Source organism: Mercurialis annua, linkage group LG8, assembly GCF_937616625.2.
Source record: "Mercurialis annua linkage group LG8, ddMerAnnu1.2, whole genome shotgun sequence".
NCBI classification, from domain to species: domain Eukaryota; kingdom Viridiplantae; phylum Streptophyta; class Magnoliopsida; order Malpighiales; family Euphorbiaceae; genus Mercurialis; species Mercurialis annua.
In genome coordinates, this window is record NC_065577.1 from 30,528,013 (window position 1) to 30,547,358 (window position 19,346).

The 19,346-nt window shown below is 33.2% G+C and overlaps 2 protein-coding genes across 15 annotated transcripts; one reads left to right on the forward strand and one right to left on the reverse strand.

The window, feature by feature from the left end:
• Positions 1–7,109: 7,109 nt before the first annotated feature.
• On the reverse strand, positions 7,110–11,213 carry LOC126661236 (uncharacterized). Of its 14 annotated transcripts, none has more exons than XR_008789685.1 (5): positions 9,504–11,100; positions 8,702–8,973; positions 8,064–8,167; positions 7,637–7,777; positions 7,110–7,398 (listed from the first exon to the last, which is right to left on the reverse strand). XR_008789685.1 is itself a non-coding variant. In XM_050355066.2 (2 exons), the coding sequence occupies exon 1, from the start codon at positions 10,994–10,996 to the stop codon at positions 10,049–10,051; it is 948 nt and encodes a 315-aa protein (XP_050211023.1). In that variant the 5' UTR covers positions 10,997–11,101; the 3' UTR covers positions 7,476–7,777; positions 10,027–10,048. The 14 variants fall into 14 exon arrangements, 1 of the variants encoding a protein (XP_050211023.1); XR_008789680.1 differs by having other exon boundaries at positions 7,110–7,406; XR_008789682.1 differs by having other exon boundaries at positions 7,110–7,412.
• Positions 11,214–11,265: 52 nt separating this feature from the next.
• LOC126661237 (nifU-like protein 4, mitochondrial) lies at positions 11,266–17,640 on the forward strand. The gene is made up of 6 exons (XM_050355067.2): positions 11,266–11,534; positions 12,183–12,344; positions 14,843–15,018; positions 15,480–15,583; positions 15,680–15,791; positions 17,174–17,640. Exons 1-6 carry the CDS (start codon positions 11,348–11,350, stop codon positions 17,240–17,242), a joined length of 810 nt encoding a protein of 269 aa, XP_050211024.1. The 5' UTR covers positions 11,266–11,347; the 3' UTR covers positions 17,243–17,640.
• The last annotated feature ends 1,706 nt before the right edge of the window (positions 17,641–19,346 follow it).

The following is a 19,346-nucleotide window of genomic DNA, read 5'->3' on the forward strand; positions in this document are numbered from 1 at the left end:
TTGAAAAGAGGTTGTTCTTTTGTAATAAAATGAATTTCTCGTATTTTAAAAAAATTAAAATGTTACGTCTACCTTGGTGTTTTCAAAATGATTATTTTGAAATAAAATTATTTTTAAAGGTGTTACAGTTTTGGTAATTTAATATTATTTTTATAATTTTTACCATATTTGGTTGTCAACACTTCAGTGTTGTTGGCCTTATGCTCGATTTACTAGTTTTGACTAAAACTTGTGTTTTTGAAAAAGGTTATTAAAGAATAGTTGTTTTCTCTCCTGGGCGATCAGTCTGATGTTGTTATTGGGTGACGTCGAGCTTCTTAATTTAAAAATATTAAGATTTGTTTTGAAATGCGTTTTCCGGACTTGAGAATGTTTGTATACTTTTTTTTACAATTGGTTATTAGGGGTTTGACTTGGGTCACCCAAATTGGGAGTTGAGTTTGGAAGTGGTAATCACTCGGCTAGCTCGGTGATTTTAATTTGAGGCGTTGGGAACAATTATATCTAATGTTTTATAAAAGAGGGTTTCCGGAAAATGAATTTTAACACTGTGGGGCTCGACATAAACTTGAAACCTATTTTGTAAATACTATCTTTCGAAATTGGTTTTAACGTTTACTTTTGATTAGTATCACAATTCGTTTTATTCTTAGTTGACGTTTTGAACATATTATTACATGATTTAATATTTTAATCGCTGTTGGGCTATTTAAGATTACTGCTATTCAGTAGGAATTCGTGGATCATATAAGATGTTGTGTGCTTAACCTTTTTAAATTATTTTGGTTATCTACCCTAATGAGTAGTTGTTTTACTGCAAGATGCTTTAGTGCTTTTTGGTTGTGTGATTAATTCTTGATCTATATTACTATATTATTATTATTGTATCTCGTGTTTGATTAAGTTAAGCCATATTAGTTTTTGTCCTCGTTGACCTTATTGTGTGGAGTAGCACGTGAGAGTATTCCTCGCTAGTTTTCTTTGGCTTAATTTTGGTATTGGTGTCGATGTGCGATTCGAACCTTCATTTTCTTTTACCCTGCGATTAGTTTTGATGTTATAATTGTTTTAGCCGGATCTAGCGTTTGACCCTGGAAATCGAAATAATTAATTTTCTTATCAATAAATTTGAGGAGCGATTCTCAAGAGCTGTTCGCAGATTCGAATCCTGAAACTGTCCTGGTCGGAGGAAGGCGAATTAATTACTCAGCACCGGTGGAATAATTCTTCTCATGTGGGTTTACCTCGTGCGTGAAATTTTGAACGTTATGTGTTTCTACGTCGGACTCGTTTGTAATAATTTGTTGTAGTCGAAAGTTCAGTTGTTAGTGTTCTAGAATTAGATATGGTATCTGTGAATCGGGGTTGATCAGTGTAGTCATACAATAGTGTTTTGATCAGTGTAGTCATACAATAGTGTTTTCTTTAGATAGATCGGTGAAATATCGAAACTGATATTGAAGCTGTGAAGGCGGTCGTGTTGCTTTGATGCCTTTGGAAAAGTTTCAAATTGATTTGAAGAGAAATTCGTTGTTAGGTAAATTTTAGTTTCGTTGTCGATTTTAGGTTATTTCGTTTTGACAATTCAAATTGGTGGACTAGGATAATGGAGATGGGCAAATATGTCAAAATGGACGAGTGTACGTCTCACAGAGTGTAATGTCTAGAGAATGTTTCGGAGGAAAAAAAAAAGTTTGATTTCAAATGTTAACGTGTTAAAATTCATTGAAATGTTTTATCACATAATTGTGCCCAGACATGTCATGAACATGCATTTTGGAATGCCACGAATAGGAAACTGCATTGAGCATTGAGCATGATCACCAAGTAAAAGATAAATAAATAATTGATACATGCATTTAGAACATTCATCACGGCATTAAATTATTAGGGTTGAATGCAACTCTTTGGGGATGAGAGTTGTCATCACCCTGGCGCACAATTATGTAAAATAATTTTATCAGTGAGATTATTCAAGAAAACTGTTTTTTTTTAAAACTCGCGAGTTATATTGTGAAAATAGTGTTTAAAAGGTTATTAAATTTCAAACGGTTTTGAAATTTTTATTGGGTTGGAAACTAGACAAATACTCAGTGACGACGGTAGTGATTTAAGAAAAATGGCATTGTAAGGATTTATTCTATATTGTTGGAGTATCAGCGTTTGGTAAATAGGAGCTATGGTTATAAGTTGCACTCGAGGTTTAATTGTGGTAGGTGCGGAAAAATATTGAGTTCGGATTAAAGAGTTGTGTCAGCTTATAGTATATGATTTGAGGAGTTTGTTTTGAAGAACATTGGTTATGCATTGCGTGTGATTTTATAAAGAACTAAAAGCAATTTTGTTTTTACAGATTTAGTGTCTGTTTTAAAAAGTTTTAATACCGGTATGGAAACTATTTCGTAAACAAAGGAATTCTCATTTGCAAAAAATTTATTTTTGGGAAAAGTGATATAATTTTATCAGCTTGATTTAAAAGTAGATTTTAAGACCCTTTTTAAACGAAAGATTATATAAAAAATTGTGAATTTATTTAGAAAGTAAATTCGATTATGATTTAAAAGAAAAATGAAATGAGAGAGTTTATTTTGTTGGTACGTTTACGAACAAAGTGATTTTTCAACGGTTTAATTATTTTCGGTTGAAAGTGAAAAATAAATTGAGGTGCTAGTGATTTCAAATTGAAAGTGGATTACGTTATTATATATTTGTGTTTACGGGAAGCCTTTTTCTAGAAAATTTTTGTTTTGAGCATAGCCAATAATCCGATTGATTACGATTTGATTTTAGTGATTCAAAATAAATGTCGAGACTGGAAAATATTGTAGTCAAAAGTTAAGCTATATATCCCTTAGAAATTGGTGTGTTGTCTTACGTCTTAGTTCTCGAGGTTGATGAAATTTTTGAACTGATATTAGTTAGTTGAACCAGGACAATTCTAGTGGTATTTAGTTTTAAGCCGTTTTTTGTAAGAGGAATTATAAGCAGGACAACATTTTGAATTGCGCATAAACTTTCTCATTTGAGGTAATTGGTATTTTGACCACTAATAGTTTTGTAATGCGTAGGCGTTGAGTGATGAAAGATTAATTCCAGTAAGAGTGTCAGTATGTTTTAGTTGTAGTTTTGGAGTTTGGCGTAGTAAAATTACGATTTGAATTTTGGATTTGTCATTACACTTATGGTGTTGCTTTGGTAGTCTTTGAAACTTGAACTTGTTTTTTTTAGAAATTTTCCTCGTTAAGCGTAGTGGTGATTCTCGGTTGGAAAGTTTTTATTTGTGCACACATGCTGTGTTTTGAGGTACCAAATTAGAAATTTTTTTGCGTATGCGTGTGGTAATCATTCAAATTTTTGACCAAGTTTTAAATTCGAAGTCGTAATTCTTTAAATTGGGAAAAATGTCTGTAAAAAATTTCAACGTATTTCCAGTTAAGGTATATTTCGTTTCGTTTAACTCTTCTCAGTTTTCATTTGTGGTAAAATTATCTTTTGGTAAGAGTTTGATTTTAAATCTTTGAGATTGAAGTTTTATTTTTGTTTCCGTTGAGTTGTCACTCAGTCGTGAGTAATTTTGGAAATCAGAAATTGTTATGCGTAATTGTTTTCGTTCGTTCTGTCGAGGATGCATTACCTCGTATTTTGAGTTATGTGAGTTTTCATGCGTGTTATAATTGATTTTTTTATGGTTCTGGTTTTGTGGTAAATTCGAGGACGAATTTTTAATAAGCTGGGGAGAATGTAATAACCCGTAAAAAATTTCAATTTAATTTGCGACTTTCGGAAATATTTTGAGTCGTTACGTTTCGGAAATGTTTTGAATCGTTTACGTATTTGAAATTCGTTTGTTTGAGTTGGGTTAGAGATATTTTTTTTGGGTTTGGTTTTGGCCAAAGGCCTTTTTCTTTCGGTTGGGCCTTTGGTTGGCCCAACCGAAATAATTCTTTCACAGCTCCTACGTGCAGAGGCACGTTTCCCTCCCTCCCCAAACCAACTTCTACTCCGGATTTCTCGAGATTAACTCATTATTTTAAAACGTTTTGAAAACCAAAAGTGCTCACCACATATCCATCAAACCCTAGCCTCTTTCCCTACTCAATTTCGCTGAGAATCCTTCCCGCAATCATCAATCAAACTTGGGTGTTCATCGGTAAGATCTTGAACACATATTTCAGTTTTGGTTTAAAATCGACCTCTCCGTATTTTGATCAGTACGTAATCATTTCAGATCCAAATTCAGTTTCGTTTCCTTCCAGAGATAGAAGACTCGCGTATCTACAAATCCCAATTTTTGTTTCGTCAAACGGTACGTAAACGAACCCGTACCAATCGCCGCCGTTTTACCGTTTTCTGGAAATTTCTGTTTTAAGTTTAATTCGACCCTTCTGAAATTTGATTCGTTTGGCAGCCGTTTGGAGGTCGAAATCAATTCCGTTTGTTTCCCGTGAAAGTAGACTCACGCATCTACGTTTCTACACCTTTCGTTCGTCAAACGGTACGTAAACGAACCCGTACCAATCGACGCCGTCTTATCGAATTTCATTGAATATAACTGTAACATATTGTTAGTTACTGCCATTATTTTTTTTCGTATGGCTTTCGGGTTTTTGGGTTTTAAAGACTATAATTACTCGGATTAGCTTTTGATTTTCAAAACTTCTCGACTTGCAATTTGGATTTGGGATTGGTGTGTTCTTCGTTGGTTTTGTGTCGACTCCTTCGTTTTGCTTTCGGCTTAAGAATTTCTGCATATGATTTCCTTGGTAGTCGGTTTTTGTTGTATTTGTTAACTTGATTTAGGTGTCTTGCTTGAGGGGTTAATCTTAAATTGTATTGTTGCTTAAGAAATTAATGAAATTGGCGGGAAGCTTGAGTTACGAATTTTGTGTACTGTAATGTTGAGTTTGGTTTGATATAGATGTGTAATTGAGAAGATGATGAGGTGTAGTGGGTTGATTGGCCTATTTAAGTGTTGATTTGGCTAAAAGTATATTTCAGTCATTGAAAGATTGTGATTAAAATAAATAAGTCCCTAAAGTTAATTACTAGCTAGTGATACTTGTTTGTTTGATTTTAAATTACGAAAGTGATTTCAACTTATTTATTTAGCGGTTTAAATAATATTATTTTATAATTTGAAATTACTTCGGGCATTAATATTTTAAGTTTAATTAAATATTAATTTTATTATAGTTTATACGAAATATTATATATTGACTATATTAAATAAGTATTTGGGATTTTATTAATTTACAAGTTTGTCAAATTAATTATATTATTTCTAAGGCATAAAAATAATATATGGATATTAAAAAATTAAATTAATAATTATTATTAATTATTATTTAATTGTTAAATTAATATTTTGGGCTTAGAATGCCTTTGGAATTAAATTTATATTTTAGCTTTATTTGTTATTTAATTAATTGAGATAATTGCCGATAATATTTAATTACTTGAGTTTCAAGCTATTGAGTTCTATTTTGATATTAATTAATATCTTATTTAATATTAATTATAAACTTTGGTTTATAAACTCTGGAATATCAGTTGGGTCGGTTTGGACTTGGGTCACTGACATGTGGGTTTAACTTGGTAGTTTTGAAAAAACTCGGCTAACCCACTATTTGAGGAATTGATTTTATTTATCAATTAAATATTATTTTAATAATATTTTCGGATTGGATTTAAGTACGAACTCAATAGTCTTGAATTAATTACGGCATTATAATTTATTTGAGAATTGTGTTCTTATGTGATTTATCTGGTTATTTAATTGTGCTAGTCCTACGTGGTGTCTAGTGATCTTAGAGTTAGGGGTCAACGGATTTTAACCTATTTATTATTTTAGACCCGTCGACTGTTCGTGCTTCGGAGTCTAGCAGGGTTAGCTGTTTGCCAAGATCACGTGGATAAGCAAGCAGTGAGTTTGTAGTGCTATTTACCGCTTTATTAAGTACCGCATCATATTTTAATATTATAAATGTTTGTGAACTGTTTTTACGGATTATGGATCTGGATTGAAACGAGCTACTCGATAGGCTTGTATCGAGACTGTGTGCATCGGTGAGTACTCTGGGAAACGGCAGACCAAAGTCTTGCTTACGCTGGTATATTTATATGACGAGGATTTGTTCCCGTCCACTCTGGGTTTATCGGTATGCTATGTCATACTTACGCTGGGATCATTTCAATAAAGTTTTTCCATAATCATATTATATTAGTATAAAAATATTTTGATTTAAGGGTTTTAAACTTAATAAATGTAAATAGTATTGCGAACTCATCTCAGTATATCCGACCCCGTTGTTTTCCCAAATTTTCCAGGTTTATGATTTGAAAGTTGGTCCACTCCGATTCTTTTGATTCCTCGGAGGTTTTTATGTTATTAAACTAGTTTCTGTTTTCAAACTCTTAGACCGCAGTGGAACTAGTTTATATATTACATTTGTTATTGCATTGGAATTGTCGATTAGACCGATTATTTATTATTGGCATATTTACACTGGAATATTTTATTGTTATATTTAAGGCATGCTGTGGAATATTTCAGCTACTTAAGTTATTTATATTAGAACTGTATTATAAATTGCTAGACTTAGGTTGGAGTCTCGGTTGCCCCCGAGCAGTTTTCTACAGGTTTAAATGTTTATTTGATTTCCGCAAGTCTTGCAACGGGTTTTGGTACAACCATACCCATACCCTAGCGCCGGTCACGATTCATGAAATTGGGTCGTGACAAGACCGTTAGCGATAGATGATCTTCTACATTTTTGACGATCGTCTATACTGCTAGACAATCGTCTCTCGGCTCATCCAAAGACTATTTTGTCTTTTCTTAAACAAACGATCGTCTATCTCTAGGACGATTATCTTACTCCTTTTAAAATCCTTAAGACTCCTATTTCTAGATCAAAATGATTAGGGTTGCTCTTGCATCGAAACTTAAACCCTAATTATCCATAAAATATACATATAAAACATGTATCAATCATACCATCCAAAGCCCTACCACATAAAATATGACAGTTATGTCGGAAATTTAACGAAACCTACGTCTTATGTTAAGTTTTTTACGTCACTTGACTACGGGGTATTTACATAAATCATTGACAGAAACATAAGTAAGGTGTCATATCGTTTGATTTTTAAACATGGGAGACGAAAGTGTGAATTATAACATAAATTAGAAACCTCGTAATAATTTGCTCTAAAATAAAAAAACAAAATGCAGTTGACATACTGTAGCAAAGATCCTATGAATGGTAACAAAATGCTGATATTAGTTTCATTCTATGTATAGGCGGCTCTCGTGTATATCAGCTGACTAGCATGAGCAGATATCATCCTGATAGAGCCTCTTGCCATTAGATCCTTGATTGCATGGCTCGCTGTGATCTGTTGATCTGTAACTTCTTGATTAAAATGTAAAACACCAAATTGTGTACGCAAAGACAAAAATCAAAAATCAAAAATCAAAAATCAAAATCAAAATCGCATAAAGCAAGATATTCAATTGTTTTTTTGAACAGCGTATGAACTAACATGCGGTTGTTAAATGATATTAATTCATTCATCTATTAATAAGAAAATCATAGTCCTTAAGACAACTAGGCTAGTGCTATATAAAGCTTACATTTTCAGCACCTTCTTCATGATTCATTAATTGATCAGAGTTGGAAGATTGACCACCTTCATTTGCCTCTCAATCTCATATTGCGGACCCTTTTACACCTCCAACAGAGCTTGAGCAGCATTTTGTTCCAGTCTCATTGCCCTACATAACAGATTTTGCAAAACATCATGAGAACACATTATGAAAAAATCCATTGAAGAGAGCACCTCAAATCAAGCACAGATTCTGAATCAGGAAAATCAAGCACTTCTATCAGAGCTGAAACAGAAACTCACTGAAACAAATTCAAAAACGAATTTTGCAGCTAACAACAATATAATCGACTCAACCTCACATCTAGTAGTTCTAATCAAAATCCAACCAATTCCAATTGAAATGCAAGGCAATCCCCAAACAAAGCATAAAAAATGAGTCAAGTGACTGTTACCTGGCCATCAGAAAGGAGCCCAGCTACATCTATTACATTAGTAAAATCCTTAGGAACCAATTCTGGTTTGTTAAGTCCAACTTTGGCCTCAGCAAGTTGAACTCCTGTAAAAGAAAACTTTGGTCAATCACCAAAAAAGAGCAATTTTATTTCTAAGCCAAAACCGGCTATCCAAGAATAGGACTACAACAAGAACCAGCAGCAAAAAACTAATTACAAGTTCTACTACTAATCCAGGCTGATTGCTTAATCTTCAAGAAGATTTGCTCGACATTCACTTGCTTGTTGCTGAAAATGCTCCCATTCCTAGCAACCCAGATCTGATACACTGAAGCCCCAAAGAACAACCTCCTGTTTTTTGCTCTCCAGGACTTACCAGAAGCTATCGTGCAAAATCTACTCACCTCTCTTCCCCATCTCAGATCAGAATTCTTCATTCCAATCTCATTAAGAACCAAAATCCAAATCCTCTTTAATAATACAGCAATTGAAAAAAAAATTCTCTATACATTCAGTATGGCCATTACAGAAGCTACATCTATCAGAAGGAATCACTCCCCATCTGAACAGCTTATCTCTAGTATTCAGTCCGTTTAGCATAGTCAACCACACAATAAAAGAATGCCTAGGAGTGGTACCTGACAACCAGACCACGGAGTATCAGGGAACTATTGTTCTGACAGTTTGCAAATTCTTCCACAGGCTGCTTATGGAGAAATCACCACTCCTGTGAGCTTTCCACTTAATCAGGTCATCAGCATTATCATTCACAGCAAAGTTATCCTTAATAAACTCCCAACCAGCAAGAGCTTGATCATCAATAGGATCTGATAATTTCCAGCTATATCCTTCCAGAGATCCCTCATTTTGGCAGCTATAGAGATCTCTAACTCCTGCAAAATTATCAAGTCTACTGCACTATAAGCAAAACATAAATCAAACCGATCTGATATCCACAAAAATAGATCATTCTAATGTAGCAGCCATCAAAATTCTCTCTTTTTTCACATAATAACCATCATAACTTTTAAAATTCATGTTCATCACATTTAGTTTCCATAAAATTTACTTCTTCATATCAGGCTTTTTGTCTTCCTAAAAAGCAATAAGAACACTAGCCGTTTAGCGATTATACTCCTGAATCAAAAGAAAAGTGTTGCCCGCAAAATGAAGCATCTTATCGTTTCAGCTACTTGAATTATTATTTAAGAGATAACATAACAGCATTTCCTCTTCCATCCTATCATCGGCAAAGTTATAAATAAGAAAAGAATGTTGGAAATTCAGGCTTCAGTAATTTTAATAACAGAAAATGTACATATATGTTGGTGATGCAAATAAATGAAGCAGATATTATTTTTATTCAATTGTTGAAAGAATTAAAAAAATAAAATAAAACAGAAGCCAAATAACCACCTACCACACCTAATTTACAATTACCTCATTCTCCAACCGTAGCTATCACTCTAATCACAAGATCTAAACCTCCATCGAGCAAGATGGAGGCACTGTCCAACCTACGCAAACTCTATGGAGCAACGCACTCAAAGACAACAGCCAAATAAAACATGCAAAGGAATGACAGAAGTGGCTTCTGCATCTCTTTACTCCAAGTTGGTCATAACCGATCAACTCCCAGAACGGATAATGGAAGCTAATGATAAAGTTCTCCTACCGAAACAACGTTAGAACACGTAATGTGATATGGGAAAGGGCCTATGCCTACACCAAACAGGAAAATGTGATAGTAACTCTTAACAAGTTCATAATGTACTATCCCTACTGCAGGAATTTTTTTTGTTTTTCAAATCCATCATTTCTCTAGCAAGGAATAGAGGGATACTCGATAGGCTCCAAGTGTGAGATATTTGTCTGCTGACTCAAATTTAATGGCAGTAGCACACAATCTCCAAATTTACTTAATCAAAGCCACTTCTACACTTAAAACGCGAATTTCATTTACCTAAATCCTGTATCGAGCGACATCAGTTGTACAATTGCCAATGCTTTTCACGCCACAATAGCTTGGAACTATCAACAATGTGTTTGCTCTTATAAACTATATCGCCATACAATTCATGCCTACGAGATGGCTTAAATAATTTTAATTCTCTTTGGGGATCTTTAATCACAGCTTTGCTGTATATCTCCCTTGCTGGTTGAACATTCTTCCACCAGAAATCAGACAGCGCCAATTTCAGAATGTTCCAGTATTCTACATCTCGATTGATCCTAAAAAGACTGCTCCCCGCAGGAGTCCAAACATAGAAATCCATCCAATCCAAGTTGAGTATTTCCATTAAACCCTGAGCCTGCGGAATGTAATATAGAGGAATCCGCTTACACGGCGAAAATCTTCTCTTATCTCCTTTAAAGTACGGACATTTAATTTCAAGCACTCCTCGGGAGTCAATTACCCCATCTGGTGAAGCTGCTAGCCAGTCATCATCCGAATTCTTCAAACCATAAACCTGAAATTCAGGAAAAGAAACAGAATGTCCTGTAAGAAGCTCATATTTTTCAAGTGCTTCCTTTTCTTTCATGTTGCTCCAACAGGTAGCTATGTTGTCCGAGAACGATTCTACTGCACCGAGTTTCTCTAACCAAAGCTTGACTCTTCGACCACGCCAAAAACCAATAGCCCCAGCAAAAGTGCTGGCTGTCAGTTTATTCTTCCGTTGTTCTTGCCATTTTTTGAACCAAGGCTGTAAACAGCTTGACTGAAGAATTAAAGAGCTACCATCATAAATTTGAGGTCTAAGGGGACGGCAATGACGGCTAAAATCTCTTTGAACGAAATCATTGGAGCTGAAATTCTTGGTTGTTGGATGACCTACTACTCTCTGGGTTGAGTAGCTTCTTATACGGATAAAACTCAAAACACTAAAACAATAGCTGCTGAATTTTTTGTTTAGATCCCGAGTAAAATTCATATGTCTAGAACACGAATCAACAAAATTAAATAAAACACTTAATAATTAGGCAAGTTTTTCTCAAAAAAAATAATAATAATTAGACAAGTTAATTAATTCAACAAAAATGGAAAATTTAATAACCACTGACCATGCAAATTTGCAAGCAGCCCGACGCATGAAGCCACTGATGGTATTTGACAGGGAGGAAGAAGAAGGAGCAAGTTTTATTATTTTATTTTGCGGTTGTTCGTTAAATGTTTACCCTTATTTCCTCTATTTAATTACGAAAACACCCTTCCGTCATCAAAACCCAAATTTCCTTTCTTCTCTTAACAACAGTGGGTGGCAAAAGAAATTGGCAGAGAAACGATGAGAGGTGTAATATCGCGAATTGTCAATACGACTTGCCGTTTAACATCTCGCCGAGCTATACATCACTCATCTTCTTCGTACAGAACGCTGTCGTCGGATCATTATAGCAATATCAATGGCTTTGTGTATAGTTTCATGTCAACAAGGTCTTCTTTGCTTCCAACATCATGGACCCATTTAGCAGGTTGGTGATTTTTTGTATTTAATTTAGTTGAAAAATTAGAAATTTGGTGATTGTTGATGTTTTAGTTTAGTTCTGTTAAAAGGTTTGTGATTTTATTTTGTAATGGAACTTTTGTGTTAAGATAGATTGATGTCAAATTTATAATTACATTAGTACTTTTTTTTCTTCTTCCGGAAAGTCGAAAAATGCAAGGGTTGTTCAATTCCATTGAATTTTACTCGGAGATTTCTCATTTTAGGGAAGGAATGGATTTATTTTTTAAGAAATGAAATCATTTTGTGAATGACATGATTTTACAAGAATCCAGTTGAAGCTAAGAGCCTTACACTAGGTGGCACGGACACGGAAATTGAGAAACCGGACACTTGGATTTAGATACGGACACGGCGAAATGGTGTTATTTTAAGGTTTCCTATGTAAAAAATGAAATTTTGTGTCTGAAACGTCAAGTGTCCGAACATTTCTTAAACAGGACATGTTCATTAAATGAAGTGTCTGTGCTATCTAGGCCTTAAGTGAATGGTTTGAAATTGGTTTAAATTCGGCAGTCAATTAGAGCTATGCTGCTACTTTTATTTGTTGCAACTGTGTTTTTCTCGTTTAGTGGGCATGCAAGTGACATTTGATATTATGGGTGAATTTGGATAGGGCAGAGGAGAACAATGTTTATACAGACTCAATCGACTCCCAATCCGTCCTCACTTATGTTCTATCCTGGAAAGCCAGTTATGGAAGTGGGAAGTGCTGATTTCCCTAATGCTCGTGCTTCCCTCAATTCTCCATTGGCTAAATCTCTCTATGGAATTGATGGTAAGCTCACATTTTTTATCACTCTTTATTTTTTCAATAAAGATGCTTCTTTTGTACATATTTTACCAAGGAATATATGCACTCACAGTCAATTTTTATACTCCTCACTTGTTAAATTTTAACCCCTTCACCGAATCTAGTCGTTCTTGTCTATTTTGAAACTTAACTAACTAGTATAATCACAGTTCTGTTATGTTTTACTTATGATAGAGATTCATAAAGTGAATCTATATTGTGATTAAAAAGTGAACTATTATTAATAGGGTTTGAGGCTTCTTAGAAACTTCAGTTTGTTCTTTTCTCTTTCAGCTTGTATCAATAACTGATAGGGTTAGGCTCAATAGATATGTGAGGGATGGGTTAAATGTTTGGAGAGACTGAAGATACCAATTTATTTATTTTATTTTATTTTACTTTTCAGTTTTTTTAGTTATGCCTAAGAAAGGAAATAAGGGATACATTGAAAGTTTTACAAAGTATTTCTTGGACACACCTAAACTTTTACTTTCATATAACTAGAAATTTATAGAGAAATATTTTAAGGCGTGTTTGCGAATAATGTATAAGAGTGAAACATGATACCAAACTTGAGGTTGGGAACTTTCTTTTCTCAGTGTTCATTTTGTGATCCATATGAAAAGAACAATAAGAAAAGAGGGTGTAGGGTAATAAAGTTACATCTAGTCTCTTCCGTTTCCTCTATCTCTTTCATTATTGTGATCTCTCTGTTTGAGATCTTTAAGCAATTTTCCAGTCTTGTAGTGAAAGAATTCATGCAAAAAAATGGTCGCCGATACAATGTAAAACGAAATAGAATACTGAGATGTTGTTAAACTTTTGTCTAGATGCTTGGCAACCTAGTAATCCAAAAGGAGGGTATGCTCCTCTTTTCTAAATTATCAAAGACATTTAGTTTTATCATTTGATTGTCATACTTGTACAAATTAAAATCTTCTGAAGAGATTCTCAGCATACAATAGATTTGGAAACATGATAAAAAAATTATATTTTTATGTTTTGGACAAAGAGACCGAGGGAACTAGATCTGGTTATGCATATAGGAGATTGGTAACTTAAGAAGATTGTACCTTTGGACAGATGGGATTACAAAATAGGCTAAATAGGTCAGATAAGAGAATGTCAAAAGGTATGTGAGGCTTGTTTAGCTTGTTAAGTTCAAAGTCGGGGCTTCTCTGAAGGAGTGTTAAATTTGCAGTAGGCATTTGCTGATACTTGCTTCAGCAATAAAGTCCCATCCTAGACATATTTTGTGGTCTTGAAGAATCATCTTTTTGGTATTTGGTTGCAAACATTGCATATCGCATTACCTTTTTTCTTCTTTCAAAAATCATGGTAAGTATTTAGTAATGTAAAGGTAAAGGTGCAATATAAGAGGATATCTTTTTACATACTAATTCTTTTATAGACAATAAGTTGCCGTTTAGCTCTTTCACCATAATTTGTTTAGGTCATTATAGACTGCTGCAACCACGTGTCTTCTCTACATCCTTATCAGCTTTTATTTCAAATAAGATCTGCTGTTTGACATTTAAACTTGTATCTTTTTCATTCAATTGGATAGAGATTGATTTCCCTACAAGTATGCAGCCTGGTAATTCTTTTGAAGTTTAAGACAGTGATTTGATTTCTTGCGACAAAAGTATGCATGGCTTTTTGCATGTGATCCCTACTATTTGCATTCTCAATCCTACGTTTCCACACTCGGAGTGCCATGAAATTTGTCCTTGGTGTTGTTTATATGAGTTCACACCTGCTATAGACACAAAGTATGTTGCTTATCAGATAATCTATATGCACAATTTTTTCACACAAATGTATATTGAGAAGTCTCCATTCAAAAAAAATGTTGTATTTGAGAAGTCTATGCATAGTAAGAATCAAAAGATGCAATTTCAGTTTCAATTTTTCTATAGACTATTTCTGATAAGGAAAAGACTTTTCAGTATTTTTCCTAAGTTTTGTATGTTTACTATATTATTTTTAATGATATTGGTTTGTTAGGAGTTATAAATTTCTAGTTACAATAAACTTGTTTTAAAATTCTTGAAATCCATACTACTTAGAAACTTAACAGGATTATAAAATGCTCTCTGCTTATGAATGCAACCCAAGTTAGCACTGGGGTTACTATTTATCTATTCAAATAAAGAATTTTTACCTGGTATGGTTCTTTGAAGTGTGTGATACTGTGGTTAATCCTAGAAAGTATTTGGTGTTTTTGGCTGTTACTGGAATAGAGCTTGTACTTTTAATTTGTTTGCATATCTTTAATCTGATTTAATATTTATGCACATAATTTTGAGCCCTAATTCCCATTATAATTTAAATCGGATAAATCTTTAATGCGGACATGAAGCTTTTAAGAGTTCTTTTAACCTTTTAGCACCTAAATAGTATAAACTTAGCAATTGGTGTAGTTGCATATCCTAAAATTTTTTCCAGATGAGAATGCTTAACCACTTCTTCGTTTTCTACAGGAATTACTCGGGTTTTCTTTGGATCTGATTTTGTAACTGTGACAAAGTCAGATGAGATGTCCTGGGATTTGCTAAAGCCTGAAATATTTGCAGCAATCATGGACTTCTATTCTTCTGGTCAGCCATTATTTCTAGATGCAGAAACTGCAGCATCAAAAGACACAGCTATTCATGAGGTATATTGTTAGTTTTCTGATTTTAAGCTTGGTTGAAGCTTAATCTTAGATGGAATACTCAAATAAGTCTATATCATCTAATGTTCATTAATGTTTATTATGTGAAATATCTTAAACTTAGTTATTAGCGTGTGTTTAACCACATTAGAAAGCTTTTCTTTCGCAGTCATAAGTGATAATAAAAGAAATTCTATAGTTTTAAGCTTTTCTATCGTTTAAGTATCGAACGGGATGCATTCTTTTGGCCCCCTTGCGATATGACTATTTTCTTCTTCTTATTATTGCTTGTTACTCTTGCTTGAATGTTATTAAATACATAATTAAAGAGCTAACCAGAAGATACAGTGATATCTTAATGTGGCACTTTTGGAGGATTGGTTGTCTTTTCTTGAATATGTTTGAAATTGAATACGCAAATGTATATTATTATGTTTTGTAAAAGTCTTATGATTATAATGCAGGATGATTCAGAAACAGTTGCAATGATCAAGGAACTGCTGGACACTCGTATTCGACCAGCAGTGCAAGATGATGGCGGTGATATCGAGTACAGGGGGTTTGATCCGTATGTTCTTTTTCATTTTCTTAAAACAAATTTATATATAGCCTGTTTTATCATATACTATTTACTGAGAATTGTTCATTGTCTTTTTTTTACTAGAGAAACTGGAGTAGTCAAATTGAAAATGCAAGGAGCATGTAGTGGCTGTCCAAGCTCATCAGTTACTCTGAAATCTGGAATTGAAAATATGCTAATGCATTATGTATCAGAGGTATGATTCACAATATAGTTGGAAAATGTGTATGTTATGATTATGGCATGACATGTAGTTTTTCACATTCAAACACATGTAACGAACCCATCTTATGAGGGCAGGCAGAGGCAGTTCATGCCATTCATGTCTTTCTGCTATTTCTATGCTGTACATCCTGTTTTTAGTATTCATAAAAATGCTTGCTAATTGTTTTTAATTTAAAGTGCTGGGAAAGGGAAGCTGTTGTTCTTTTTAGGCCATTGAAAAAGAGGGGAGACTTATAATCGATAGACATTTTAGCCAACTCCAGCTGGCTAGATGATTTTAGCAACATATGTTTTGTGTACTTTCCCCTATTCAATGAACATGTGTATAATATAAACTACAATGAAGAACCTATCATGAGCATCTTTTGGGAAATGGGAGTCGAATAAAATTTATAGTGGGACAATGCTGAGGTATATCGCTCAAGTAGCTTTCAGAATTGCTATGATGATGGAAGCATATGATCATGAGTGTTGTTAATAACAAGAAAACATTTATCCTTGGACTAGAGATCTAAACCTGATCATGGCTAGATCTTTTGTGGTCAAATTTGTCGTAGTTATTTGAATTCCCATATATGAAATCTTTATTTGTGCTTGAACACTATGCAAGGCATGTAAGAGCAAGGATAGATGGAAGGTATACTCTAAAAATGTAGCGTAAATGTAGCTGGTTAAATGAAAATGAAAGATTATATCAATCTCTCATAATCTAAGCTAATAAAAGTTTGAAATTAGATTACAATAAATAATGGCATGTAAAAACACACAATTGAATACATTGACAGTTTCTGATTTCTAATACTTGAATTAGCTTCATTTAGAGCCAAACAGTAATAATCCTTGCATGACATTAATTTTAGTTTGCATTCCAATGATGATTCTACATATTAGTTTGAATAGGCAGTTGAAATCTCCACATTCGACTGCTGAAATATACCATAACTTTTGTGATTGCAAATTGCAAAGTTTCTTTCTAGGTGCAATCTTGACTCCGTTGTCAGTACTAGTGCCTGGTTTATGTTTTTCCATTTACGCATCTTATTGCTTTCTTGAGAAACAGTTCTTTTGGCCCCAGTCTATGTTGCTTGGAACCGAAAACGCTGATATGGAGAATATTCAAACAGAGAATGACAAAATAATATTTTTATAAGAACAAGTTATAAATTCAAAGTCATGGTGTTTCATAAGTATTTTCGGAAACAGAAATGAAATGTTAAAATATAAGATTCCGACAAGTTTCGGTGCAACATAGACCCTGTCCCCTGGTTGGTCAATAGTCCAGATAGGCAGTGGGATTCAACTGGTTAGCTTCTCTTTATGTCTATTATCTTATGAAATCGTATGCAAATGCAGGTGAAAGGAGTGGAACAAGAATTGGATGATGAAGATGAGGATGCGGCATTGACAGGCCAGACTGACTAGTTCATTATATATTTTCTCTTGTGGTACATTCAGATGCATGGCAGGGTTTGAAAGAAAATCAATGAATTCCGATCGTCTTGTACAGGAGAAAATAAAGTTTGCTGGTCATCGAAAGAGTGGCACAGTACCTGTAATTTCTAAGTTCAGTTCTACTGCAAGCACGGAGCTGCATAGACATTGTTATATGTACAGTGAAGAATTATGGCACATGTTTACTTCTTTTTAGCTCTTTTTCGGAGTTCACAATTTTTTTTTGAATTTTAGGTGTTCTCTATGTATTCTTATCAGTTCTTACAATTGGTTTATGATGTTGATTTGATAGATCATACAGTAGCACCATCTGAAAAATGCAATGTTAAATTTTTATTTATGCACTACTGGGGAGTGTTTTGCATTGAGTTTCAGAAAACTATTCTTTTTAATCTATTTTCTTTTGAATTTGGAATTGTTTTAGCTAAAGATATTTTTAAAAAGGAAAAAGTAATATGAAGCTTCATGTGACAGTCCCTGTAATCTAAGTGCAGTTCTACTGCGAGCATGAAGCTGCATGGACACTGTAATATTTGCTGGGAAGAATTCTGGCAAATTGTTACTTCCTTTATGCTCTTTTTTGGAGTTCACAAAAACTTTGGATTTGAAGTTTACAGTGTTCTTTTTGTAGTCTTATTAGTTAGGGAAATTTATAAAAAGGCTTAATGACTTAAAAAAAGGGCTTTTTACACAAACAACCTACATTTCTTAATATATTACTTTTATACAGTGTTTATTTTGACATATTAAAACTATTGTACACGCTATAAATAATTACTTTTATACGGTTCCTATAAAAGCTACCTAATAAGATAAAAAATCACAATTTCATTATTTTCTCTGTCCTCTTTCTCTCAGCTCCTGTTCTCTCTCCTCATTCACAAGCGCTCAATTTCACGATCAACGGCTCGTCGTTCTTATCATCGTCTCCGTCGTCATCTCCGCCAACGCTATCATCTTCTCTGCTCGTTGTCGTCATCTAGTTGATTTCAGATCTGCAGTTTATTTTTCTTTTTGATTTTCAGATCTACAATATTTTTTACTGTTTTGTCACCATTAAACATGTATAAAGATTATATTTAAAGAATATAATGCTAATTTCATGTTATGTAAAATAAATTTATAGTTATATGGAATAATTTTTTGTTATTTCTGCATTTTTTTGTGTTTGGTTATATTTCTGTGTTTTTTTATTCTGCAGCTCGATTTGTTGATGATGGTTGATTGCTGAATTATTATAATGTTACAGTGTTGTTGATTTTATGTTGATTTTGTGTTGATAATCAGTTGGTATTACCTTGATTTTAAATTTGGAAGATTTCATTTTAAAAAACATTGGCAAATTAGATAACTTTGTCCGTGAAATAAACTAAATAAAATAAAATTTATCTGAGAGTGGATAATGATATGTTAGAATTATCATGTTGACATGTTGTTGATTTCTTGTTGATATTTTATTGATTGTCACAGTTTTTCAAAAAAAAATATTTTATTTTATTCTTTATGCTGATTCGTTGTTGATTTATTGTTGACATTATGTTGATAATTATTTCAACTTTTTTTGATTTTCAATTTTATGTTGACATGTTGTTGATATACTGTTGATAACATGTTGATTTTTCAATCATTGAAAGAAAAATAAAGTTAGTCTTAAATTGTTGTATTAATGAGCTGTTGACATGTTTTTGATAATATGTTCATTGTTTTTGACTTAAATCAATCAATATTCTCATTTTACAAACATCTGACTAAATTAACATTAATTGTTGATATCATGTTGATATTATGTTGATAACTTGTTAATATGAACACAATATCAATACTGTAACATTACAATAATTCAACATCTTTATTTGTCTTATTTCTCAATGCTAACATATCATTATCTAGTCTCACTTAAATTTTTACTTTTTTAGTTTCTTTCACGGATATCATTATTTTATTTGTCAATGTTAAAATCAATAAAATATCAACATAAAATCAACAACACTAAAACATTACAATAATTCATCAACTAACCATTATCAATAAATCGTGTTGCAGAATAAAAAATGCAGAAAAACATCCAAACACA